The sequence below is a fragment of the Ptychodera flava genome (genome assembly GCF_041260155.1).
Source record: "Ptychodera flava strain L36383 chromosome 23 unlocalized genomic scaffold, AS_Pfla_20210202 Scaffold_24__1_contigs__length_23054250_pilon, whole genome shotgun sequence".
Classification (NCBI taxonomy): Eukaryota; Metazoa; Hemichordata; class Enteropneusta; family Ptychoderidae; genus Ptychodera; species Ptychodera flava.
The window spans coordinates 506,346-533,313 of record NW_027248278.1 but is presented as its reverse complement, the minus strand read 5'-3'; the positions used below and the strand labels follow the sequence as shown (position 1 = coordinate 533,313).

The 26,968-nt window shown below is 36.2% G+C and overlaps 2 protein-coding genes across 2 annotated transcripts in view; one reads left to right on the top strand and one right to left on the bottom strand.

Annotated features, from left to right (window-relative positions):
- Positions 1 to 3,106, top strand: part of LOC139124753 (monoacylglycerol lipase ABHD2-like) — an 85,632-nt gene extending 82,526 nt beyond the window's left edge. The window contains exon 7 of the mRNA XM_070690863.1: positions 99 to 3,106. Coding sequence (XP_070546964.1) covers positions 99 to 353 — 255 coding nt within the window. The 3' untranslated portion in view covers positions 354 to 3,106. The remainder of the gene's footprint in view (positions 1 to 98) is intronic.
- A 760-nt stretch (positions 3,107 to 3,866) lies between these two features.
- LOC139124758 (uncharacterized) lies at positions 3,867 to 26,759 on the bottom strand. The gene is made up of 4 exons (XM_070690868.1): positions 26,741 to 26,759; positions 8,509 to 8,722; positions 6,861 to 6,965; positions 3,867 to 6,139 (listed from the first exon to the last, which is right to left on the bottom strand). Exons 2-4 carry the CDS (start codon positions 8,539 to 8,541, stop codon positions 5,936 to 5,938), a joined length of 342 nt encoding a protein of 113 aa, XP_070546969.1. The 5' UTR covers positions 8,542 to 8,722; positions 26,741 to 26,759; the 3' UTR covers positions 3,867 to 5,935.
- Positions 26,760 to 26,968: the final 209 nt, after the last annotated feature.

Genomic DNA, 26,968 nt, shown 5'->3' with positions numbered 1-26,968 from the left:
TCAATCATAAAAAACTCTGACCAGAACTCTTATTCTCTCTCACTTTGTTTGATTCATAAATTGTCAGTGTTCACATATATCTTGCATTTGTTTTTCAGATTGAAATTCCACTGATGATACTGAATGCAGAGGATGATCCACTAATACCCAATGCTGTCTTTGATATTCCAAAAAAACACGTAGAGACTGTCAACAATTCAATATTTGTTGTCACCAAACATGGCGGCCATCTTGGATTTTTTGAAGGTGGTGTAGTTCGGCCAAACCCAGTAACATGGTTGGACAGAATGGTTGTTGAATATGTTGATGCCATCATTGATGTCACACAGAGAAATGAAGAACTCTCAGATTAAAAGTTCAGATGTTTCAAAACATGTGATTTATAATCGTGGTAATTTTTGATTTAAGAATAAAGACTTTAGAGATGTTATAGCCATGACTCTAAAGAAATAAATGACCATCATGCAGAGGTCAAGATCATTGCAGATGCTTGGTTGGAATGTTATGTATCTGTTTGACAGAACAAGATAAAAGAAATGTAATATAAGGGAAAACAGCAAGAGAAGGCATTTGGCTGATTATATGAACACAAAGTTAAGTGAAGTAATTATTTGTGCTAAATAAGCTAATTTTCCCTAAAGAGATCTTATTTAGGCTTCTACATACCCAAGCAAACTGTTTATAACCTTTAGGGTAAACAGATATAAATTACCAGAGGCTTAAAGTTTTACACTCTCTCTCATAATCAGAAAGAATTTACAGACATTAGCCGACTTTATTTTTTCTCATAGCATGGCCAATTGGATTCTTAAGTGTTTTAGTGTTAGTTTATTATTCATTGTCTTGTAGTTCAGAGTGGTGTTTGCCAATCAAATTGCTTGATTCAGACTATTGATGATTGGTAGCTGATAAATCTACAAAAATGTTTGTAGTTATCCAAGTGCTTTCTTGAAGACTTGTTCGAAACTTTGATGTAAAATTGCAAAAACATTGATCCTACTGGCTTGCCTGGTCACTTTGATAGACAAAACCCATTGAATTAAAAGTCAATTTGTAAATGTAGAAGTTTATGCAGGAACAGTTCCTTTGGTATTTGGTAGAGTCAGCAATGGTCAATTATTTACAACACAGTAAGTAATAGAGTTCTGTAAGATATTATTTTTTAAATAACAATTAAGAACTCTGATGACTTTAAACAAATAAATGTTTTAATTATTATTGTGTAAGAATTTAAACGGTTTTAAGTATAAATATCGGCATGATAGAATTTAAACAGTATAAGTATAAATATCGGCATGATAGAATTTAAACGGTATAAGTATAAATATCGGCATGATAGAATTTAAACGGTATAAGTATAAATATCGGCATGATGATGTATTTTATTTGCAGTGATTGAACAGCCTGCAATTGTTACATGATGGTAACATTTATTTACAATGTTTAAACATCTTATATTTATTGGTTTATTTATTGGATCTTTTTTTAGATTACTGTATATTTTCTACACAGTTGTTTTTCCCATACAATCCATTCATTATGTGCAATTCACAGACTTATTGCCTTGTTAAGTACATAAATGTGTAGTTTTGATATTTGTTCTGCTTTGCATCTCTTTCAAATGGTAGTCAGTTTAGTTCCTTCTTGGTGAATGATATACTTTAGAAATACTATTACCAGCACCAGTATATAAATATAAAATAGTACAAAAATTTTCATAGAAGAGCATGATTGTACAACTAGCAATGAGTGATGTTGTCTGGTTGATTCATGACAGCTGTCAGATGTATGAAAGATAATACAGCGATACAATCTAAGCAATATTACAATTGATCAAGAGGATAAGAAAAAGCAGAGAAACAACCAAGTTGTGTTAGAATTAAGTTTTTTTCAATGGCAATTTTTCATTATATTATTTACAATATCATTTCATTTATCATGCATGTGCAATTTACAAAAAATGAATACAAGCCATTGCTTGCATAGTGACTCATTGGTTTTTTCTTCAATATTTTGATATGAATATTAAGTAGGCCTTTCCAACCAGCTATTATTATCACATCCAAAAAATTGTGTTGAAATGTTGTCATAACTACACCATGTGTGATATTGTCAAATACAGTATGTACAAATATCAAACAGTACAGTCTAGTTTACATATTCTAATTTCTACTTAATTAAGGATGTACGAGCGGTACGCGCGCGTGGAATTTGTCACTTCCCATAGGATTACATTGAAATTTGCTGGAAAATCAATTTCTACTAATGTCATTTTCATGAAAATTTGCACAAAGCTCAGTCTAGAGAAATAAATTATACTGATCAAATAAAAGTATATGGTCACCGCGCTAAATTTTGAGATAAATGGCATTGAATTATTTCGTCCATAGAAAATGCATTGGTGGAAAAATGCTGACTCAGCATTTTTTCTCACAAATGGCAAAATTCATGGTCATTTATCTCAAAAACGAGCGCGGTGACCCCTATATTTTATCACACATTTTGATAATACTTACAAAGGAGAATCCAAAAATTGACAATTCAGAGAAATGACATTACTTTTAATTTTACCGATCGTACATCCTTAAGTGATCTGTCCAATCTTCAAAACTGAATTTGATACATAATGACATCACAGTGTGCTCCTCAACTGATCTTAGTAGAGTCTGTCATGTACAAAAAGGTATCTAATTTATCTAAGTTTTCCTGTGTAGAAAGACAACTTTGATGAGCTTCGAAGATATAATAAAACAAGGTTGTTTACATTTAGGGCAGACACACAATCAACTTTTGCCTGGAAACTTTTTTTACAACTCACACTTTCATGAAAAGATAATTAAAAGTATAATGGTTATGTATGGTAATTTAAAAAAGAGTTTTGCATGTGCATTTTAATGAATTGTGGGTCTGAGAATATATTAGATTTAAGATTTGGATTTATTTGTGGAAGCTTATAGCTGAGTCATTATATTTATGTGACAGAAAGAAAATTGGTGTTATGTGTGGTATTATCCATTTTACAAGCAATTTATAGATTTATATTTTCATTTCATCTTAAAAAATCTTTTTTGAGAATATTAAAAGTAATTTAAGTTCTATATACTAATTGTACCAAAGTGTCCACTCAGTGTGTTTTTTTTTAGCTCACATTTGGTATCTGTATATATCCCAAAAAGAGCTTATGTATGGTAGGTCAGCAGTGTCTGTATGTATGTATGTATGTACATGTATGTATGTTAGTATTAGCGGATGTATGTCCGTCCACATCAAACTCCTAAACTGCAGCACCTACTGTCTTAGTATTCCATGTACAGGTGCACCCAGGGGTGGAGGTGTGAATTTATTCAAATGAACATGTCAGTGTCAAAAATATGCAAATGAGGTAAAAAATGAGAACATCCAGCAAATCGCTAAAACTATGTAACCAGAGGCTAGATGTGGTTGAAACTTGGTATGCAGGTTGTTAATAGTGGCTTTAGTTAGATTTGTTCAAATTGTGGTGAAATTTTGATAGTTGTACCTTGGGGACAATTTTTCCTGTTTTTGGTCAAAAAATCTTCCCTGAAAGTGCTTGTCCCTTTAACTTTATGCATGATTTTAGGGTTGGTCTCTAACAGATTTGTTCAAATTGTGGTGAAATTTTCATATGTGTATTTTTTGGTAATTTTTCCCATTTTTGGTCAAAAAATCATTTTCTCTGAAATCGCATGTCCCATTGCTTTAAAACTTTGTATGCATGTTCCCAGGGGTAAATATAGCTCTAGCCTGCCAGATCAAATCAAACATGAGCCAAGTGTCATTGACACTATGTTTTACAATATTTTCTGATTAATATTTATGATAACAATTTAAACCAAGAAAAAGTGTTTCATCTAGAAATCTTTATTCGTTGTCTTATGGTCTTCCATGTTGAAAAAAATACAATTGGCACTTTATTTTTGACTTTTACGGAAATTCACATACTATTAGAAATAAAGAACTTGAAGCTGCAGTTTTTCTCTTTATCTTAAAATAACTTAGAAAGTGAATAGTTGCTGTACTTTAGTAAATAAGTCTCACGGTGTACTGTTTTTTATATTAAAAATTTGTGCACAATGCAATAGGCAATTCCATTTATGTGCACAATGCAATAGGCAATTCCATTTATCAAAAATATGCATGTTAAAATGGTACTGATTTCAAAGTATATTCATGTTACAATATGGATTGAAAAGCCATAACAGAAAAAATTATTTTTCATCTTCATCTGATGTCTTTAAAAAGCTTTTCACGGAAAATAAATCATGTATGGTCAAAACACAGCCAGTATATTCTATAATCAAGGACTCATGAAAAATGGAATACTACAGTAAATGACGTGATACTTTGTAGTATTTGTACTCCTAAATTGATTGAATGTACTACATACTTAAAAGCTATTACATTTAATAAACTGTGAAATTAATTTGCCAGGTTCGAAATATTGCCGCAATTCTATCATTGAACAATTTTCAAAGCCATTGAAAAGCTTTTGTAACGTTGATGTACTGTTGAAAAGTTATACACTACCAACAACAACACTAATTTTCTATCTCAATGTATGCTACCCAAATGGCACCGTACATAAGTGAATAAATTATCAGCTCACTATAGAAATGTAAAATGTAAATAAACATCTTCAAGATATGGTTTCTATGAAGTTGTAAACATCTTGATTCTTTGTTTATGATAGTATAAATAATCACATTGGCAAATCCTTCTTGACATTGGCAAATTATTCTTGACATTAGCAAAATATCGATAACGAAATTTCATGACAAAGCCGTAGACATATCACATTTTAGTTTGCCAACATTTATGAACAAGGGTTCCCAGCAATATTTTCTTGGTTTCTTCAATTTCTTGGAATGTCAGGGCTAGCTGAAATGTCGAGGTAAGCTAACTAAAATGTGTCTTTTCTTTTGGAACTCATCTCCCTGTTATCTTTCCCATGCCCCTATAATCACCCATGCCCCACTAAACACTGGGTCCATGCCAATAATAAACACCCATGCCCCACTAAACACTGGGTCCATGCCAATAAACACCCATGCCCCACTAAACACTGGGTCCATGCCAATAATAAACACCCATGCCCCACTAAACACTGGGTCCATGCCAATAAACACCCATGCCCCACTAAACACTGGTCCATGCCAATAATAAAACACCCATGCCCCACTAAACACTGGGTCCATGCCAATACACACCCATGCCCCACTAAACACTGGGTCCATGCCATAATAATCACCCATGCCCCACTAAACACTGGGTCCATGCCAATAAACACCCATGCCCCACTAAACACTGGGTTCATGCCAATAATAAACACCCATGCCCCCCCCCCCCAATATGCACCCATGCCCTGTATGCTAGCAACAGAAAATTTTCAACAAAGTATATGAAAGCTTTATTTTGCTGTTCAATTTTTCCACAAGAGCAGAACTTTCTTTGGAAATAATTATCAACAAAGTAGAGTAACTGTTTGCACAAAGAAAGGATGATGGATATTCTATATGTTGGTTCTTTCAGACATGGTTATCTAAATATGGCACCAAATCTAAATTTGGCATTTGGATTAGATATGAAAAGGCATTTGGATTAAATATAATAAAGGCATTTGGATTAGATATAAAGGCATGTAGATAGATTTGGCTACTCTGACTTGAAAGCTTATACATGTAGACTACATCAGAGACACAATGAATGAATGTGATCTAGTCATTAGAATTCCCTGATTCAAGTTTCCAATATTGTAAATCTTCCTTTGAATGTTGATCAATTTAATATTTCGGCTAAGATACACAAAAACAATAATTTGCAAGAATGGCTTTGTAAATTTTCTAACTGTACTTTACAAAATACAATGTAACATTAACATTCAAAGACATGAAAATTCATGGTGATGTAGGCAGAGTTATTTCTTTTTCTTTTTTCCTGATTTCTTTCCAGATTTTTTGCCAGATTTTTTACCAGATTTTTTACCAGATTTTCTTTTGGCAGACTTGGATGGTGACTTGCTCCAACCCCGTGCTGATGCTGACTTTTTTCCTTTCTTGTCATCATCACCAGGTTTTTTCTCTGGAACAACATACTCTACTCTGTCACCTTGGCAAGATTTCTACAAGGAAAACATTTACAAATGATTCATGAAATACAGTGTTTATGTTTGCAAATATTCTTGTGTATTTGTGTTTTGCCATGACTTTTTTTTTGTTTTTTTATTTAAATTATGGAATAAGAAGACATTTGACATTTTTGTAGTCATGTTACTATTGATGTTGACCAGCATTTTGAATCAATGTGTTGACCAGTTTATTTCCAACACCATACATAGCATGAGACTAGCAACTTAAACTATTGTCTGATTGTAACTCAATTACTTTCACACGGTAACACTGCACAAATCTTACACAGATATTTGTCTTATTTTGCATTGCCAATCAGGATAGCAATTATGACTGTATTTATTTGTTGTCAATCAAATCATTGGCATGTCTCTCTTCACTAGAATTGACGCCAAATAGACCTTTACTCAACTTAATAATGTAAGTTTTCTTCAAATACAGGTACCGGTATTCAGTTGTTTTTGTAGACAGTACTATCACTGAATCACTTTACTGTGACTGATGTCAATTCAACATGACAATATCAGCAAGATGTGAAGACATGGCAGAAACAAATTTATTTTCAGAATTTTAAAATGCTAAACCTTGCTCATTATACACGAATACATGTAATTCAATCCAATCAAAATCTGCCACACCTCTTTTCTCTTACTGATTCATATCTTCTTGAATCAAAACCCAAAATCCTTGGGATTATATTAATATTCGACTTGCCTGATTACATTTTCTACATCTGTTTGCTGCCAACATCTCTCCAGTGAAGTCGCCTCGTAGACATTCTTTGCAATACCTTGTTCCACACCATTTACACATGTATGTCTGTGAAAAAAGAAACACACTGTTATCAATGAGTTCATAGACAAAGTTACCACTGTCATAGTTGAGGTAAAAGAGCTTGTGTTTGAATTATTACTTCAACATATGTTGAAAATTGTAGAAATCACACAGTCAGAGACAGACAGAGACACACACGTATATATATATATATATGGTATATATATATATATATATATATTATATATATATATATAATCATATATATTATATATATGGTATATATATGGTATATATAACATAATATTATATATATATATATATATATATATATATATATATATATATATATATATATATATATATATATATATAAAGTGTTGTAGAATAGGAGATCTCCAGTGGATTATGCAGAAAATGTTGACAAGAACACTTTGACAAACATGACTATATTTAACATTTTATTGATCACTTATTAGATGAAAGACTCAGAAATAGCACTCAGTTTTATATTGAGTTGAATGCAGCCAATATAATATTGAGCCACAGTCCCTCTATCCACAATATGATTCAATTGACAATAGCATTCATTGTCCATCAGTGACATGTACGGCCATGTGACCATTTTACCAAGACACCCTTACATCTAGGTTAGTATGTACAGAAAACCATAAGGGCGTAGTAGGCAAAAACCACCTGTTGATGTTAATAGCTCCCTGAGAAATTATTTATCGGTAATGCCAGTCAAGTCAAAGAATGTTATTGAATTTTTGAGACGCTCATAAAGTCGTAATACCTCAATAGCTAAGTTGTATACATAAGGTGTTCGCTCAACCAAATGTGCATTGTTGGAAGTCTTAAATTATACAAGTTGTGCATTATAATCTGTCGCTAACAGTACAGACATCACAAAGTACGCGAGACAACAAAAATCTTCCTGCTCCAGACTTGGAAATGGAATGACCGCGATGCCTGCCTTTCACGACTGATTGCCCTTGGTATGTTTATCTACGGAGAGCTTCGGATTGTATTCAGAATCCCGCCCTCAACACCGTCAGCGGTTTATTAAACTTAAACTATGACCCTATTGGCCATGGTGAATCAGGAAAGAAAAATTGAAAACATGGTTTGTAACAAGTAGTGCAGTATTCATAAAGCACAACATAACATACAGTAGTATTAATTCTTTACTTTTGTTAGGAAATCTACATCACATGATCTATCGAACCGCTTTGATCTTGAATACTGCAGTTACCGCGACAGTTTTAAAACACTAATGGACTTGTGCAGTGTATCTCGGTCCTACTAATTACTGCCCGTCACTAGCATAACAACAATCTGTGGGGTTTAGGGAAAATCAGAAACGATATTCAATAAAACCTCCATTTTGTATCCTAACGAGTTTTAAGCGTTTAATGTTGTTTTTACCGATAAATTACGCCCATTAAAAAGCATACTACAAAAGATGAAACGCTTCGCAAACAAGTTACAGTGATTAGAGACTAGCTAGAGCTATAGTGGCGGGCAATCACCGTAATACTAATAGCGCGTATATAATCGGTTATCAACCGTCGTCAAGACAACTTACCGTGCTTGTAGTGGTGCACCCCCAACGACACATTTCGTATGGGTAGTTCCGATGCGATGTAAAAAGGGACCAAATTTACAGAGTGTAGTGGCAATGATTGTGGCTAGTTGTGGTGATTGTCTAGCTGTGACAATGTAACTAGGCGAACTACGTCTCCATGTTGTCGGTTTGTCTGCTCAGCAGTTCTAGAGGGTCCGTTCGTTCAGTCTGTCGCCTGCAATGGACCATACCATTTTACATCAAGCAAATCGTAACACCGACGTTTATTTGGGTTTTGTGATTTACACAATGTTATTATCGCTGCAGAAAACGTAAGTTAGTAGTTTTGTAAATCTGTAGAGTAAAGAAAATTCGAGAAAGTTAATTTTGAGGAGTTATCACTGTGAACTATTCGATGGCGATTAAAAAAGGCGACTCATGAAAAGGTATCGCCCGTGTCACAGTCAGGGGTCATCTATTCATATCTGTTCAAGCCATTGTTCAACACGGGAGGATTTATAGATCGGTACTGCTTTTGAGTGACTGCCGGGGTGGACCATTAGATGTTTGGAGGGATGATCAGAATTTTGACTTGCATTCTTCTTGCGTTTAACTATGAGTTTTTGGAGACTGTGCATATTATTTTCTTCCAAATTTCCACTCGTTCCAGCACCGTACATGTAAATAGTTAAGCTTACTTTTGAAAGTCAACATGGTTCAACAGGAAATATTTGAGCAATTATCATTCAAATTTTCACAATATTTGACCACCCCTTCAAACACCTAATAATAATAATAATAATATTTTTATTGCTTGCTTGTAAATATAGGATTTACATCACATTTGTGGCAATAAAAGTGTGATGCAAAAATAAGTTAAAAGTTTCTTCAATAAAGATAAAGTATTACAGTATAATAATAGTAGCTAATAATAATTATAACTAGGTATTTCTTTGTTTATATAAAGTAAAAATATGTCATCCCTTATTCGTACACATTTTAGGTGATCTTAGTTTGCTCAAGATAACCTAGACTTGGTTCAAGCCGGTGAATTTTCAAAAATAATATCATTTTTAATAGTTTTCAATCCCTTGTATCTCTCCTGCTTCATACAAACCTATTTGGAATCGGCAGCCCAGGCCAGACTGAGAGGTTTTCTTAGCTGAGTCTGTGCAGTAGTGAGTTACTTATGCCGGATTCACTGGGAGAAACTCCCCAGTGTATAACGTTCACCCCGCTCATTGCGTTCACGCCACTTAGCATGGTGTGGAGGTTGCAAGGAAATACAATTTTTACTGATGGCGCGCTGGCCGCTGATTGGCTAATGATAGGGGGAAAATATTATGGTATTGCGTCGCCAATTTTGGAAATGACCCGGACTGTTTCAGGCTGGATAACCATTTAGTGAGATATTATTTATTTATTTATTTATTAGCCGTGTTCACAATAATGACATTGGCTCAGAAAGAAAGAGAAGGGGAAGAAAATGTATAACACTAAAAAGTTTTCAGATTCACTTCATTCACATTAGCTCAGAAGTGATTAAACTTTCTGTCTTAAAATCTGTAACAATTCATTCATGTATTTTGCAACAACATGAACAATGCAACTGTCAGTACATGACAAAAAGTACTTAAAAAGAGAATCATTGTCAAAGCATTTTAACTGGTTCTGAATGTTAAAAATTATTTCTAAGTAAATTGTTTGTACAGTTTGTGCTGGTTAATAAAATACAATGGATTTCATCACCAACACCAGAATGACAAAGGGTACAAAGTCTAAGATGTCTTGGAATGTTTTCAAAACGACCAATTTCTACTGCAAAAGTATGGTCAGAAATTCTTGCCTTTGTCAAAGCAATTCTGTGAAATGGAGACTTAACAAGTGATAGATAATTTTCACATTTAAACATGTTTTAATACTACAGTATACATTTAATTTGTTATTTTTTGACAAGGCATTTTTCCAGGCTTCCCTAAATTTAGACTTTAAAGACTTTTTCACAAGTTCGATAACTGTTGAAGGTTTACATTTCTCACAATTCAAAATGCTAGAATTGCACAGTAGAAGAACAGACTCAACAAAATTTAAGAAACACGAGAAACCTTTCTTGTGTAAGCTTTTTTTGAGTTCAAATGCAGTATACAGCAAACTGCCCTTGGACAAATTCTTAAGGCGAACCCAAAATTTAATAACATTCAAAATAACTGATATCAGTAATGGGTAACGCCCAAGTTCACCAAGACAAGTATGGATGCTGGCAGTTTTACTAACACCAAGAATGGGTATTATGCTTTCATATGAATTGACTCAAATTCACTGACAGGTTTTGCAAAATAATCTGTAAATCTTTCCACACTGACTTTTCTGAATAAGTAAGCACCCCACACTTCAGACCCATAAAGCAACACAGGTTTTACTTATGAATCAAATAAATGTAATTGAACCCCAACTGGTGTTCCATTGAGAGAGTTGAAAGCTTCATGTAAGCGAACAGCGCCCTCGATGCTTTGTTTTTCAAAACTGACCCGGCTTTTTTAAAGTTCGCAGACGAAGTAAAAGTAATACCCAAGTAGGTAGGAGGGAACAATCTCCAGTTTTTTCTTTTGGATAAAGTTTTTTCTTTTGGATGTTGCTGATAAAAGTGACTCGCGAACTGACTTTACAATTTAAAAACTGAAAACTGTGACAGTGTGTGCATTTTTTGGATATCTATGTTGTCGACGATTTTCATCATGTCAAGGCACTTCAGCAATTTTGGCTCTGACGCTTTGCTAGACCAATCATTTTGGTAGCGCACAAAGCTCTGTTTCTCTTCCTACCTCCATGCTCTTACACAACATATTGAATTTGGAACTATTTCATTCAGGAGGGTTCTGCGAAGCATCTTGTTATATATATAGAATTGTAAATCCATTCAAAAATTCGTATTTTTGACATATTGTAAACCCATGAGGAATGTAATTCATTCTCCCCTGCACAGTATAAAGGAGATCGGAACGGCTTGTCAGACAAAGACCACAAACAAACGCAAGATCAATAGTTTTCACATGTCCGTCCACCAATCTCGTAATTTACACTGACAGGACAAAAAACAAATTGTCCATACCTCTCTATTATTATAACAAGGCATACTCAATGATTAAATTCATCATATTATATATAATATTATGCTATCATTGGTTTTCTTCCTGCGTATAACACAACTTCAGCCTCGCCTTTCCAACCACCAGAAAAACACGACCCCTATCTAAAAATCAAACCGGCCCGATTTCACAATGACATTAAAGCTTATGAGCGTCGGTCGACACCCGCGTATATCACTGCCCTTTCCGTCAGGCAAAAAGTATTACACGCCCACCTCAAGATATCCACCAAACTTTGACATCGTTCAAAAATATCATCCTAAATTTGGAAACAATTTATCCACGATTTTACGATCGTAGCAGCATAACCTACGCAGCAGTTGGCCGGCCGGTGGAGCTTCGACGACCTGCACGGTGCTGTGCACGGTATCCATATCCTCGAGACGGTATTCTAACAACAAACCACGGTCCTTAAAAACGCAAGATCAATAGTTTTCACATGTCCAGCAATGCCGTAATTTACACTGACGGGACAAAAAACTTCAAAATTGATACGGCATGGACGTTCTAACGTAAATGCACCATTCTGTGGAGGGTCTAGTGTAGTCTATTGCGTTTTCTTGTAAACAGCGTAATAATGGTACGCAGTCGGCAGGCAGGTGGGGCATCGACTTCCGGGTGCACGGTAACTATATCACCGAGAAGGTATTCTCACCACAAACGCAAGATCAGTAGTTTTTTACACTGACATTTCAAAAAGCTTCAAAATTGATCGAGCATTGCCTATCGCATTTGCTTCGACCTCCAGGTTCAACCTGTACAGTGCACGGTATCTGTATCCCCGAGAGAACTTCCTCACCACAAACGCAAGATCGATAGTTTTCACAGGTCCACTACTCCCACTACTACCGTTTGTGGTAGTTGACTTTTCAGATCCTCAGTTTCAGATCCTCAGATCTCAGACCTCAGATCCTATAACTTCAGACGCAGATTCATAATTAAAATTTCACAATTTTCAAAGTTTAATGAAATATACTGATAAATAAAATATAATTTACATTTGAAAAGGCTTAAGAAATTATTTTATTTCTATTTTGAATCTTGAACTTAAAAACTTCGATCTCAGAATCAGAACGTCATCTGTCGAAGACAGGGTGCGCAATGATTCCACTTGTTATGTCATCACGTGAACGTTCCCTCATCTCGTGTGCCAATGTTTTCAGAACACCAGTTCGCGAGATAAGGAGACAGGGCGTTTTCATCGCTGTAACGATGTCGGCCCGGCCGACATCGTTGCCATGCCACACTTCAAACAGTGGCGGCGCTCTCACTTCCGTTTCACTTCTGCTCTTGTCAGTCTCTTGCTACATAAGCCTGAATATGAACGTATCCATATAATGTTAAAGGGACAAAGTCGGCCATTTCTCCATGAAGTTTGTTTAATGCAACATACTACTTATATTGTTTGACATGTTGAAAGATAATGAATGGGTGACCATGCATATATTTGACCCCGGTTTTAGACACGATACATGAAACCATGATGACAATGAATTAATGGTCGTGACCATTAAATTATTTTTGCCATAGCTTCATTACAAATTAGTAAAATCACTGGTAAAATGTAAAATGAAGGCCATATAGGCCTACTCAACGTTTTATATCACTTCGAATGTTAATCAAACGTTGTAGTTTATCTTATATCGTATTGAAATTACTGGACAAGCCCACTACTGAAAAACTCATCCATGCATTCGTTACCTCCAGATTCGACTATTGTAACAGTTTGTTCTATGGTATTTCAAATGACCAACTAAATCGTCTGCAGTCTGTTCATAATGCAGCAGCCCGTCTAGTCACAGATACACATAAATATGACCACATCACTCGACTCCTGTTGATTTTCACTGGTTACCTGTGAAAGCGCGTATTAGTTAATATCTACTTTTAAGATTGTTAGTGGCGATGCACCGCTTTATTTGACCTGTATGTAACGAAAAGAGATCTATGATTTTCTAAGAAATTGCGTGTAACTCCTCCTCACGGTTATTTTAATAAGTCTTATGGTCACAGAGCTTTTTCGGTACGTACTCCTTTTCTGTGGAATGCACTGCCTTCAGAAATTCGTTGCACCAGAAATGTTACATCTTTTAACAACAACAACTTTATTGTCTTCAGGCCTTCAGCCCATAACATCAATACAGATAAAAGAATTACATAAACATAAACAGATTACACCACTACGTAAATAATACCAAGGCTTCTTTCCCTAATTCAAAAGCTTGATAGGAAAACTTTGCTAAATTACGTATAATTTTACTCATGAAGAGTTTCGTTACATTTCGTAGACCTGGGTTTCTAATTGCCCAATTCGGTAGAAACTGAATCCGTAGATTGTCAGTGGTAAAGATTACATTTGAACAGAAAGTGAAATTCACCATCAATAGAAAGAGTAGCCTATCACAGATTTCACACGAACGTTCTGATCGCGCTAAGTATTTACTACAACTTGAACAAATTTCAATCAATAGTTTGTGACTGGAACAACGTAACTGGGACTGTGACAGTGCCTTTCGATATATATTGATTTCAAATATAAAGAAAATAATTCTTAAAAGATGGCTTGTGTTTGATTTGACGAAATAAGTGTAAACGACGTATTCGAGACATCCTCCCACCATTCATGTTGCCAGTTGTTTTTGACTCTGTTCATAAAGGTGATAAAAATTTTTTTGTTTATTACCAACACCTTGGCTGACCCACGCATGACCGAAGCCACACCTTAAGAGTATATTTCGTAAATATGTCACCAAGTCAGTTTTCCCTTTTTGATCTCCAACGACTAAAAGCGAGTAAGAATGCTTAGCAATTCTACTATTCGGCATAGACAGAAGTTTCACCCTCCATTCGATGCATCTAACATATGTAAAAATAAATAGAGGGGTTCCTAATTCTCCAAGTACGGCAACAGTGGGAATGTTACGTTTTACACCAAGGAAACGTTTACAACAATTAGTGTACGGTCTCAATACATGTATACATTTGATATCCCATAACTCAGCATCATACAGCAAAATCGGAAGTATATGTCAAATTATGTCCCATTTCTCTCCGAACTTTTTGGTTACGCGATTATGAATACGGATTTCTTTTGTTTGGTCTGCTAGAGTTTTGGTGGCTTTAAACGAATCATTACGTCCAGAAAATACAATGCCAAGATATTTATAATACGATACAACATCAACCTTTTCCCCTTTATAAAACCATTGTTCTGTCTTTTTCAATATCCCACCATTTCTGAAGATTTTTGATTGTGCAAGATTTACTTTGATTTTCCATTTATCAGCAAACAAATTGGGTAAAATTAGAAGTCTTTGTAGGCCTACTACTGTATCAGCAAACAGAGTTATATCATCAGCATATCCATATAGCAGAAGAAAAATATCTTACAATTCTTGTGTTATCTGAACGTCCATGTGACCCGCGTTTTCAACAACACTTTGTAGTTCATTTATGAAAGCAGCGAACAAAAAAGGGGCTAAGGATACATCTCTGTCTTACTCCCATTAGACAATGAAAGTTTTCTGTGATATGCTGACCTGTTCTACTAACATCATTATATATGATATTAAAAGCATTTTACCTTGTACATCATTTGTAGGAGTAACGTAAATAACAGCGTATTGTTTACGGTATCAAATGCTTTAACAAAGTCAACAAAAACACAATAAAATCTTCCTCCGTTCCTACAAAGATATTTTTTGACTATGGAATATAAAGTAAAAATATTATATAAGGTTGAATATCCTTTTTTGAAACCTGTTTGGCACTCTGACAGTTTTCCTTCTGCCTTTGCCCATTCGTTAATATTTCATTCAAAATAATGGTAAATAATTTGCTAAAGTTGCACTGTTCGCGATCCCTGGGATCGTCTTTGTTCTAGTCTGTAATTATAAGAGGATTATGGAGGTTTGATAGCCTTTTATTTTCCTTTGAAATTGTAATCTTTTGGGTAAATTTTCTGATGAGACAATCTGGTGCCAACAAAGGCCTTTAAGAGCGTGGTACCTGTATAATTATTTACATTTAAGTGTCTCCTGAATTATAAAGTGGATCGATAACACCCGTAGTCCACTCCTCTGGAAAACTACCGGAATTAAAGATTAAATGAAAAAGTCTAACAAGGTATGATAGGAGGACATCCTCAGTAGCTTTGAAAAATTCAGCCGGCATTCCATCAAAACCAGGTGTTTTCCTGGCTTTAAGTTCCTGAATAGCTTTATCAAATAGTAAAAGAGTGTTCTTGGTGTTCGGAATCAGGATTAAAGGAAACTTCAGACCACAGTACGCGTAGATGGAGTAAATATATAGATCAGGCGACACAGGAATTAACGTTGCGCTCGAAACTTTATTTCCCCAGGTCAGCCTGATGGCTGCCTGGGGCAACCCTTAGCTCCGAGAGCCTGGAGATGTGCTCACTCCAAGGCCCCCAAAGTCTGACTCTCAAATTTACAATACTTTGTCGACAAGAAAGCTTGCCAACGCTTGTTCCACAATGATTACTACATAGTATGCATGAGATATGTCACAACACCATTGTTTTAAATCCAAGCTGTGAAAATATGGAAAGTGATACTTAACAGCTACAGTTCTGATAAAAGTTCGACTACATTGTCTTTCTACTGTCCAACCTTGCGTGGGACACTCCATGCATAATCATAGGAATTCACGAGACATGCGGGTGCCTGGAATGGCGCTGCCATTGAATTTAAACAGAAGAGACTTGAAAAATGTAATTTGCCGCCAATTTTTAAGAATTACACCTCCGGTAAATCGTGGGAATTCAAGCCCAAGTGGCGAAATGTTGAAATTTGGCGAATTACTAGAATGAAGATTTACAGTAACCGGTGCAAATTATAGAAACATGACAGCTTTGTGAATTTTGTCTGCTGTAATAACACTATCTAATATTGAGTTATATTCACTATAGGTGTCGTCCATAGATAAATCAGGAGCTATTGTGTCATCCGACAAAGATTGAAATACTTTTTTAAATACTCAAACCACTGATTTACCGAGATTTCAGAGCTTAAACACTTTGTACTCAATGATTTAAACTTATCACTATAGGAAAAAATTGCGAGAAAGTGACGCTTGACCGATGAGCTGCGAGAATGCACTCTTTGGTGAGAATAAAGTATGACAACAGATTCTCACCAGTGAAACTGTAAATTCTCACCAAGTACGGTGAGAATGGTAATTTTCACTATGGGAATGTATAATACTCATCATTTACTGGTGAGAATCAAGCAGACTCGCTGTTAACTGGTAAAGTGAACAGCGAGTCTAGCTGATTCTCACCAGTGAACAGCGAGACTCAGTCTACTTGATTCTCACCAGTGAACAGCGAGACTCAGTCTACTTGATTCTCACCAGTGAATGGTGAGTCTGGTTGATTCTCATTGGTGAATGATAAGAATGATACATTCTCACCATGCTTGGTGGGAATTTCCAGTCTCACCGGTGAGAATCTGTTATCACACTTTATTCTCACTAAGGAGTGTATTTCTCGCAGCTCATGTTCTCACTGACTGCGGTGAGAATAACAAGAGACTCTCACCAATTGCGAGAAAGCGTCATTTTCTCGCTCCAGTCTCGCAATGTTTTCCTATAGTGTATCCTACAATGTTTTGCTATATCTACCTTACTTCAGTAATGACAAGTTAATGTTATCGTGATACTCTTGTTTCTTTTGCATTCAGAAAGCTTTGAATTTACGTTTACTTTCTATGTAATTAGAAAGATCAGACTCTGTATTTCGTAAACGAAAGTTACGAAGATTTTTGTTTTTCACAGACTTCAGCTGTTGACACCACAGGTCAAACCAGCCATGGGGCATGTGTACTGATGAATATTGATGAATTTCGTTGTTCGTATTTCATTTCTTCAGCAGCAGATTCAAAAATATCACACATATACTTATACGGCTAGAAATATCAGAAATATCAAACGCAAAACGTACATTATCCCACATTTCTGAGGCACTCATGCGCTCAATAAAAATATCTTTCAAATAATTTTCATTTAGATTTGACAGCCTTTCGTGTACCCTCATATTCATTTACAGAGGGCTTTTGGAGACTCTATGGAATACACATATTCACTTCAATGTTTGATACAATAGGTAAAATGATCAGACAGATCAATATCAATAACTGAAAAATATGTTACAGCTCTAAATAAATCAGTAGAGATGATTAAATAATCAACAGCGCTTCACCCATTATTTGAGATACATGTATACTCTCCAGGAATGTCTGGTTCGAAACTTCCATTTACGATATGAATATCAAATATTTTACAAAGTGATAAAAACGACTTACCAAAGTTATTGATGACTTAATTTGTCTTTTGATTTGCGTGGAAAGGTAAATGTATCACAGGAATATGATTCCAATGGTAAATAATCAATAGAATCATCTAAAATATTGCAATCCTCAGAAGAGGTTCTTGCATTAAATCTCCTGTTAAAATGTCATTTACATCTGGATAATCAGACAATATATCTGACATTCACTCTTCGAGGAGCACTATTCCGTTTACGTCAAGTAAACTATGGTATATAGTCGAGTATTCTAGTGCAGTGTAAACACAAAGTAAACAATATCTGTAGATGATTTAGAATGAAAGAAATCATTGTGAAACAGTAGTACAATTATATCTTGCAAATTGCATTTCAATTGAGTGACACCGTCTACAATATTATTACTAACATAGACAGCAACTCCCCTGCCCTGCGCCATCGTTTACATCGTTTTACCTTTGGCATATTAAAACCAACGTAACCAGGAATACATAGCATTTCATCAGATCCACTAAGCCAGGTCTCTACAAATCCAAGGATATTGTGATTTGCAATTGTTGATTGAAACTCATATGCGAAAACCTTAGCCTTCGTATTTTAAGTGTCAGTGTCTTCAAAACATTAGTCGAAATATCAACAGCAGTATTAGAATGGTTTTCACAGATACAAGTTTTAGAGAAGACATCCTTATCATTTTTAGCTCACATTTGGTATACCAATTTGAGGTAATCGTATAAGCTGAATCAGTTCATTTGCATTTGATTTGCATGTCTGTAGATTTGTGGTATGTGCGGATGTATGTCCGTCACACACAAAGGCTCCCATACCGCCAAATCTACCGTCTCAGTATTTGGTGTACAGGTAGATGTAGGGGTTGAGATGTGAATTTGTTCAAATGAACACATCAGTGTCAAAAATGTGCAAATGAGGTAAGAAAAAGTGAAATCTTGCAAATATGCAGGCCAGTAAGAAACAGGCCAACTCCACTGATCTTGAATCATTTCCTGTCATTGTTTATGAACTGTTACATATTAACAGACCTGATGAAACCATAGACAGTAGAGGGGGCGAAGACCGTCTATACTCAAACTAAGAGGGCGCTTGTTTCTGCTATGCATGTTGCTAAAGTTGACCTCCAGTACCTAAAGTTTCAGACCTTAATTACTTTTGTCATTCCTGTTTTTCTGGTTTAAATATTTCTTGTTGTTTTTCTGGTTGTACTGTGCAGAAATCATTGTCATAACATCAACATAGAGTTTTCCTCCACTGAACAGATAGAAACAACATTTATTGTTGATCATTGGTAACCCATACTGGTATATACCAATTCTGATCAAATTTGAGCGACACCGTATAATTGCGGTATTTTTATTTATTACACTTTAGACCTTGGCCTAGACCCTATTTTGATCTACCTTCTGGTTTGATATCATCGTTAACATTGTATCATACACAAACACTTTACCTTCGATAATAATTCTATCATATAAAGAAAGCCTACATCATTGGTTGTTTTGCCGGGCTTGTCTAACAAATTTCGATAAGTTCTTTCTGATGTTACGAACACGGATATAGAAATCTTCAGCAACAGGGTATTGTGTTTCAGAGTATTCGCATTTCCGTGCAGCTGTTAACACCTGTTCCTTCTGTTTAAAACTTGTACACTTGGCAATGATTGGTCGCGGAAGGGAAGGGGTATTAAGCGGATGAGGACGTTCAAAGTCCACACCGTCAATGTTATATTCGTCTTTCAGTAGGGCTTTCACTTTCTCCTCACTATCATCCCAGCTTTCTCCGTTTGCAGGCTCAGGAACTCCATAAACAATGAAATCATTGCGTTTTGATTGCGATGTAGTACAGTCGGCTTCAGATTCGAGTTTAAACATCGTGTTCGTAGTTGTTCAGTTTCATACCTGAATAATTTAACATGTTCACATTTCCGCTGTAGCTCTGACCTGACCTCTCTCATTTCAGCGTCAATTTGTCCTATTTTGTTATTTATTTCATCAGAAAGGGATTCTATTTAACCGGAAATAGACAATTTCATAGTACCAAGTTCATCCATTATATCTTTTATCGTATCATCATTTTCTCCGGTTTTGCCGCTGTCAGTGTTCAATTCTTCAAGTGATATCGAGCGACTGCACAGTTCTTGCACCCTGGTAGACATTGTCTCTGTAATGCTTAGTTGACTATGGCCCGGGATTAGATTCTATATCGCCACTTAGAATGAGTAATTATCGGAGACAACACATATAAGGCACACGTGAGGGCGTCAGGTAGTTCAATAGAGTGTTTGAAGTATGAATATATAGAAGAAACTCCAAAAACAACACTTAAATTTGAAAAGATACAGGGGCATGACTTTTGCAACTATAATGGCCCATTCTCTCAAAAACAATAAAATCAGTCTCCGAAGCCAACCTCTGTCAACATCCCTGTCATATATATTCTAGATAAGTTCAATAGAGTGTTTGAAGTATGAATTTATTGAAGAAACTCCAAAAAAACAACACTCTAATTTGAAAAGAGACTGGGGCATGGCTTTTGCAACTATAATGCCCCATTCTCTCAAAAACAATAAAATCTGTCTCCAGTGCAAACCTTCGTCAACACTCCTGTCATTTGTTACTTACATAAGTTCATTAGAGTGTTTGAAGTATTAATATATTGAAGAAACTCCAAAAAACATTCTAATTTGAAAAAAGACTGGCGCATGGCTTTTGCAACTATAATGCCCCATTCTCTGAAAAACAATAAAATCTGTCTCCGAAGCCAACCTTTGTCAACATCCCTGTCATATATATTCTAGATAAGTTCAATAGAGTGTTTGAAGTATGAATTTATTGAAGAAACTCCAAAAATGACACTCTAATTTGAAAAGAGACAGGACCATGGCTTTTGCAACTATAATGCCCCATTCTCTCAAAAACAATAAAATCAGTCTACGAAGCCAACCTTTGTCAACATTCCTGTCATTTTATCCTAGATAAGTTCAATAGAGTGTTTGAAGTAAAAATATATTGAATAAAATCCAAAACCAACACTCTAATTTGAAAAGAGACAGGGCCATGGCTTTTGCAACTATAATAGCCCATTCTCTCAAAAACAATAAAATCTGTCTCCAGTGCAAACCTTTGTCAACACTCCTGTCATTTGTTACCAACGTAAGTTCATTAGAGTGTTTGAAGTATGAATATATTGAAGAAACTCCAAAAACAACACTTTAATTTGAAAAGAGACTGGGGTATGGCTCTTGCAACTGTAGTGGCCCAGTCTCTCAAAAACAATATATATCTGTCTCCGAAGCCCACTTTTGTCAACATTCATTTGTATCGTATAGACAAGTTCAATAGAGTGTTCGAAGTAAGAATATATTGAAGAAAATCCAAACAGAATCGCCCATTCTCTCAAAAACAATCAAATCAGTCTCCGAAGTTAACATTTGTCAACATTCCTCTAATTTTTATCAGAATGGTGATCTTGGACCTGTTTCCAGGGAACTGTGCCTGAACAGGCTAATCTCTAGAATGTGAATGTCAAAGTCTGTATATTGACTCAAGGATGTTTACTGAAGATTGAAGTGAGCAGATATGAGATAATATGACAAATGCCTAGGGTCGTCTCAAATGTGAGAATCTAAAATATGAAATATGCTATTTTTTATCGCTTTTGATGCCTAAAAGAGCATGGAAATGTCTGATACTTCCATTCAGTGCATCCTGCATGTTTCTAGCATTCATCTAACACTCATTTCTATTCCATAATTCATAAAACAGTCCAAAGTGCAGTATCGGTGTACCTTCCAAAAATACACATATGGAAGGCCCCTAAAATAAATTAGTAGAAAAAGAGGGTCAACAATTTCCCATATCTATCTAACCGCTGATTCGTTTGGCACCATTTTGAGGAATCGGAACCTTGAACATGGTCCTAACATATGTACCAAATATCAACACAGTCTGTTCAGCAGTGTTTGACTTCTTGTCGTTTACGGACAATTTTCACTCTCCGACATCCACTCAACCCCATCACAATAACTTGATGACCTACGGTCATTATGTTAAAAATTATCAAATGTTACCGCTTCTCTCCCCCTACCGCGCAGAACAGCACTCTGAGAATCGATGTAGCACAACGTTATAGCAAGGTCTCATGGCATTTGAGGAGGGACCCTGGTTATACCTCAGGTACGTGGAGTTGCCGTGTAGTAGTTTATCTATCACGGTCCCTCCACAAATGTGGGGACCGTAAGCGTGTCTCTAAGCGTACACGGCAACTCCACTTACCTGTGGGTTTTGCTAGCTTACATTACACTTGCGGTCCAGTGTTAAAGATCGTATACAGTTTTTCGATTTCATGACGTGCAGCTGCTTGGGTATCATTTTGTGCACTAAAAAATTGTAACATAACGTGATTCGACAGGATTCCTGAAGAATCAATCAAACGCAGGGAGCGTGGGCCTACATGCACAGTTACGAGTGGAGTGATACGTACCGGCCGCCGCGTACTATGCATATACTGGTACAGTGCGGACGCAGATATGCGATTTTTCCGTTGTTGCTAAGCATGCTTATGCCAAATTCCATCGTTGCCAAGGGGTCCTGGCGTGCGCTTCAGAGCAACATCAGACTGACTGGGTGACGGTTCAGGTAGGTGGAGCTCTCCAAATTTTCGTTTAATTTCGCCAAGTAAGTTTGAGATCGAATATTTTAAGTAATCTTATTTTAAGAATACTGGTCTCCGATCAAAATTGACCGTTCATGCAGTAATCCTCCTCTAAATAATGTAAATATGCCCAAAGAAAATTGACATTGCTGACGATAGTGGATTGCATCGTTAGGAGAAAGTTGTCAGTATTATGTCCTGCTTTCTGATGTTAACATTTCCGTCTCACGGCCTTATCTTGAACAATTTCGGTAATTTCCGTAACAGTTTATGTATAGGAATAGATTTTGTGAATATCGCTTCTGGAGGAGGTCATTTGACAGTACGATAGCGTATGAAATGCAGACACCTGAAAACCGGAATTACATTAACTTTCCAGGCGATATAATTGATGATAACTTCGTTCACAATATTCATATTTAGTATCACGGTCGTTTAATCCAGTTATTTGTTAGGGAAGCATTAAGTTGACAATCTTCTGTCGCTTACTTAATGTATTATCATGCAGAATAGCTATAACCGTCGCGGTATTTCAAAAACAATACCATGCAAGTTACCCTCGAGCCACAGTCACTTGCTGTTCGATATACGGTGATGGCCGCTTTGGTATGCATATAGAAACATAGGAAGTCGGGAAATTGAATAGCCGCTATATGCACGTACAGCCGAGTTCGGAGACGGATTTTCATGACAAAAAGCTATAGTTTACTTAATAAAACAGCATCGATGGCTTCCAATACGTCTCTGAATCCATACCTGTTATAGTCTATCGTCAATAACGACCTTCTTGCATTTTTGGGTACGATTTCCGATTCTTCTCTCGATTTTTCTCTGACTGTCTACAATGTGACGTAGTATTAAACATGAAAAAAACAAAGTCCCCTTCCTATGACCCGCGTCTTTAGCCATAGCAGTGACTATTTTTTAGCTTCACCTGTACACATTAGAGAAAATGATAGTCTAGAGGGCGATGCTGTATACTAATTAGGCTGAAGTTCATATCAAGTATAGCGAGTCTATTGGGAGTTCACATCGGATGTGCATTAAGTTTGTGAGATGAGATCCTAAACAAATGAGAGCATTTAAGTCGGACGATTCCACGTACAGAACAGCTGATATGGAAGGATGTTTTGTGAAAATCCTGTTTTATATAACAATATCTGCTACTGATATCTGTTAATATATCATGCATGTTTATCCATTGAAGTGATAATTTTCAAGGAGTGTCATTCTTTATACAATTTACGCACTAAATTGTCCTAACAATTGACTGAGGACTTGATAAATAATCATTGACAAATACTTTTAAAACATATGTATAATAAATGATAAATTTGCTGGTTTTTAATATGCATGTATATTAATAAGTGGTGTGAACTTATTCTTTCAGATCAACACTACATGGACTGACGGCCAGTGAACGTTATGCGTGACAAGACTGAAACACTTAAATTTCTTTTTGACATGTCATTACAACAATGATTTATTGCCATTAAAGACATTAATCATTATTACAATCTAGATTTGCTGCAATTTTATGAATTTTGGTTGAAAATTAACTCAAAGTTCCATCATAAGATGGTGACAGTGATATTGAAAATGTAGAAAGCGAAAAGATGCTTGGTGTGGAAGATTCAGAGTCATGTTGATAGTATTGTGAAAAATAAAGAGTAATCTGTATCTTCTGTATCTTCTTGCCAGAATTTAAGCATTTTTACCAGTTTCAGCAAGGCGTCAATTTTATAACAGTTTCACTTTACCATATTTTGATTATGGTCTCGGTATTTGGGGTTGTTGTAGTCAAAAGGATATGGATCATTTGAACTGTCTTTTAAAGCGGGCAATGCGACTGATTTTGAATTGTGACATTGGTACCTCATCCATTGAAATGTTTACACTTCTACAATGGTATCTGCTATCCCATCGCTATAAGTACAACATAGTAGTGTCTGTTTACAAGGGTATGTTGTGGCCAGTCTCCTCCATACATCCGGGATATAACAACGAAGTAAAAAGATCCACAAAGATTTTAAGATTTATTAATAATAAAGCTCTACAAGTTACATTTGCTAGAACCGAATTGTACAACAATTGACCTTCAGCAATAAGAAGTTGTACAAGTGTTAGAGGTTTTGAGCAGGCTTGTTACAAATTTTATCGACAAAGGTTTTTCGACACTTTTACATGAAACCTGTCTGTGTTGTAATGTTGTTGTTATCCTGTACTCTGTCTTCTGTGTATAAGTTTTCTTTGTGTTTGACCCTTGTGAAAAGAGGCGTATGCCTATCATGGCTATAGAGTTAAAATAAAGTTTATAGGGCCTACTATCGTTGTATTGTTGTAAGATACTTATTGCATCAAATTGTAAAAGATTTATAAAAAATACGTATTTTATAATTAGTTTAGGTAAATCGCATAACCTCATCATTAATTAAACCTGTACTTTTAGAACAATAATTGTTAAATTGAACTCAGGTATAGCCTTGAAGCTGTGATACTTGTAATTTTTTTGCCTTTCTGGCTCAATATGCAAGTGTGCATTTCAGAAAAATCAGTGACAATCAGTAAGAGTTCATTTATGCTTTTTTAGTGAATTCATATTGGCCACTTTAAAGATACAAAGCTTCAGTAAATCGCCTCAGCTTAATTTTCTGCACTTTTATAGGGGAGATACTTTCTCCGGCGCAAAAGTTCAGGAAAACGGGAGAAACGGTAAACGGTAGCCGACTGGTTTTGTGTGAGGCCTAGCAGCTAGGCGATGTTGCTGTGAGTGTGTGGGGGTTCGAATCCCGTTTGGGTTATAGTAAAAATTATATTTGAGAAACGCTACAATGAGTATCGTCGCTAGAGGGCAACCTTCACGCATGCGCTTTAGCTGTTATTTTAGGGATTTGCAAGGACTACCTGTATCCGCCAGTGCTATTTTAAGTTAACATTTCCGTCTCACGGCCTTATCGCCAAAACTGAGGGCATAGCGTTTCAGTTGGATGTCTGTGTAAAAGGACAGTGACAAAATCAAACTTGGAGAAGAAACATGTAATGAGCATGACCAGAAAATTCAGGAGTGAATGAGTTGTATTTTCTGTCAAAACGCACGAGACAACATTTTGACTTCGCGATTTTCAGCGATATAATAAACTAATAAGACACTAAATAATGTACGCTTTGGTAAATCTAACTATTTATCTTTCAATTCGCCCAGTTATAATTAACATAAGTTGAATTCTCGATGAACTACAGACGATATTTCTTTACAATGTGTAGCGCTAGATTTAGTGATTTTTTTTGAAATTTTCGCGTTCCATACCACCCACGAAGGAAAATCGATTTTGCGCGTCTCGGGTATCTGCGTCCGCACTGATACCCCTTCTTATATGCATAGTACGCGGCGGCCGGTACGTACGTCCTCTCAAAACGCAAGGCAGCATGGCGATAATCTGCGCATGCGCTCTGCAACGCTTTCGACCTGGGCGTTATCATTGCGACCAATGAAAACGCCCTGTCTCCTTATCTCGGGAACTGCCTCTATCAATGTTTTTGGTTCGGATACAGTGGAGATAGTCTGGTTCCCTGATAGTCTGGTTCCCTGACCCATTTCCCCGGTAGAGGGCGTGGGGAAATATAGGGTCAGGCGGACCCTACATGCAAATATCATGCAAATAAACAGATTTTCGCGGGCAAATTTAAATCCCCGGCGGAATCTAAGGTACCGCCACTTGAATTCTGACTCTCGAATAAAGCACATCGTAAACCATATTATACATCGCAATGATTTCTTGGATGAATTTTTTCACTGAAGCCACCAGCGACCACATCGGATTCGTGAAGACCGTTGAAGATGCCATGACTCTGCTTCGTGCGTTTGAAGTGGAAACTAACACCAAATTTGCAGTTTCTAAACGTACCAAGAACTTTGGCATTCTTCTCAGAGAGACTTTACAGGTATGCTGTATATAGTATTGCTGCGAATCCGTAGCCTCTGCCACTCGGGTAGGTTGGTCATTGGAGTGGAAGGGCTACGATGTGTCTAATACGCAAATATCGCACAGGATACGGCCTTCGCCAGAAATTTTCAAAGACACAAATGTGACATAACTTTTCAAAACGGACCTTGTCCGGTGTTCATATAACCTACCCGCTCAATAATTACTCGGTATTTGTAACTTTTCTCTCCTCCTAATGGATTTTTCGCAGCAAGACCGACGATCGCCTTGAAATAACCGCCATCTTGAATTTAAAGCTGCTTGACCCATGACGTCATGCAAGTCTCGCAAGTTCCCGTTTCTACTTCATTTGCATTCAGATATTAACAAACAACACGTGCGCTGACTAGTATTGCTGTCTCAGCATTGTCGGCTACGTC

What these genes read in the sequence shown, in the direction of transcription:
- LOC139124758 (XM_070690868.1), bottom strand. Translation starts at nt 8,541, where the DNA reads ATGTGTCGTTGGGGGTGCACCACTACAAGCACG. An exon ending in GGTGCACCACTACAAGCACG is followed by an intron (nt 6,966 to 8,508) that starts GTAAGTTGTCTT and finishes CTTTTTTCACAG; the next exon opens with ACATACATGTGTAAATGGTG. An exon ending in GATGTAGAAAATGTAATCAG is followed by an intron (nt 6,140 to 6,860) that starts GCAAGTCGAATA and finishes TTTTCCTTGTAG; the next exon opens with AAATCTTGCCAAGGTGACAG.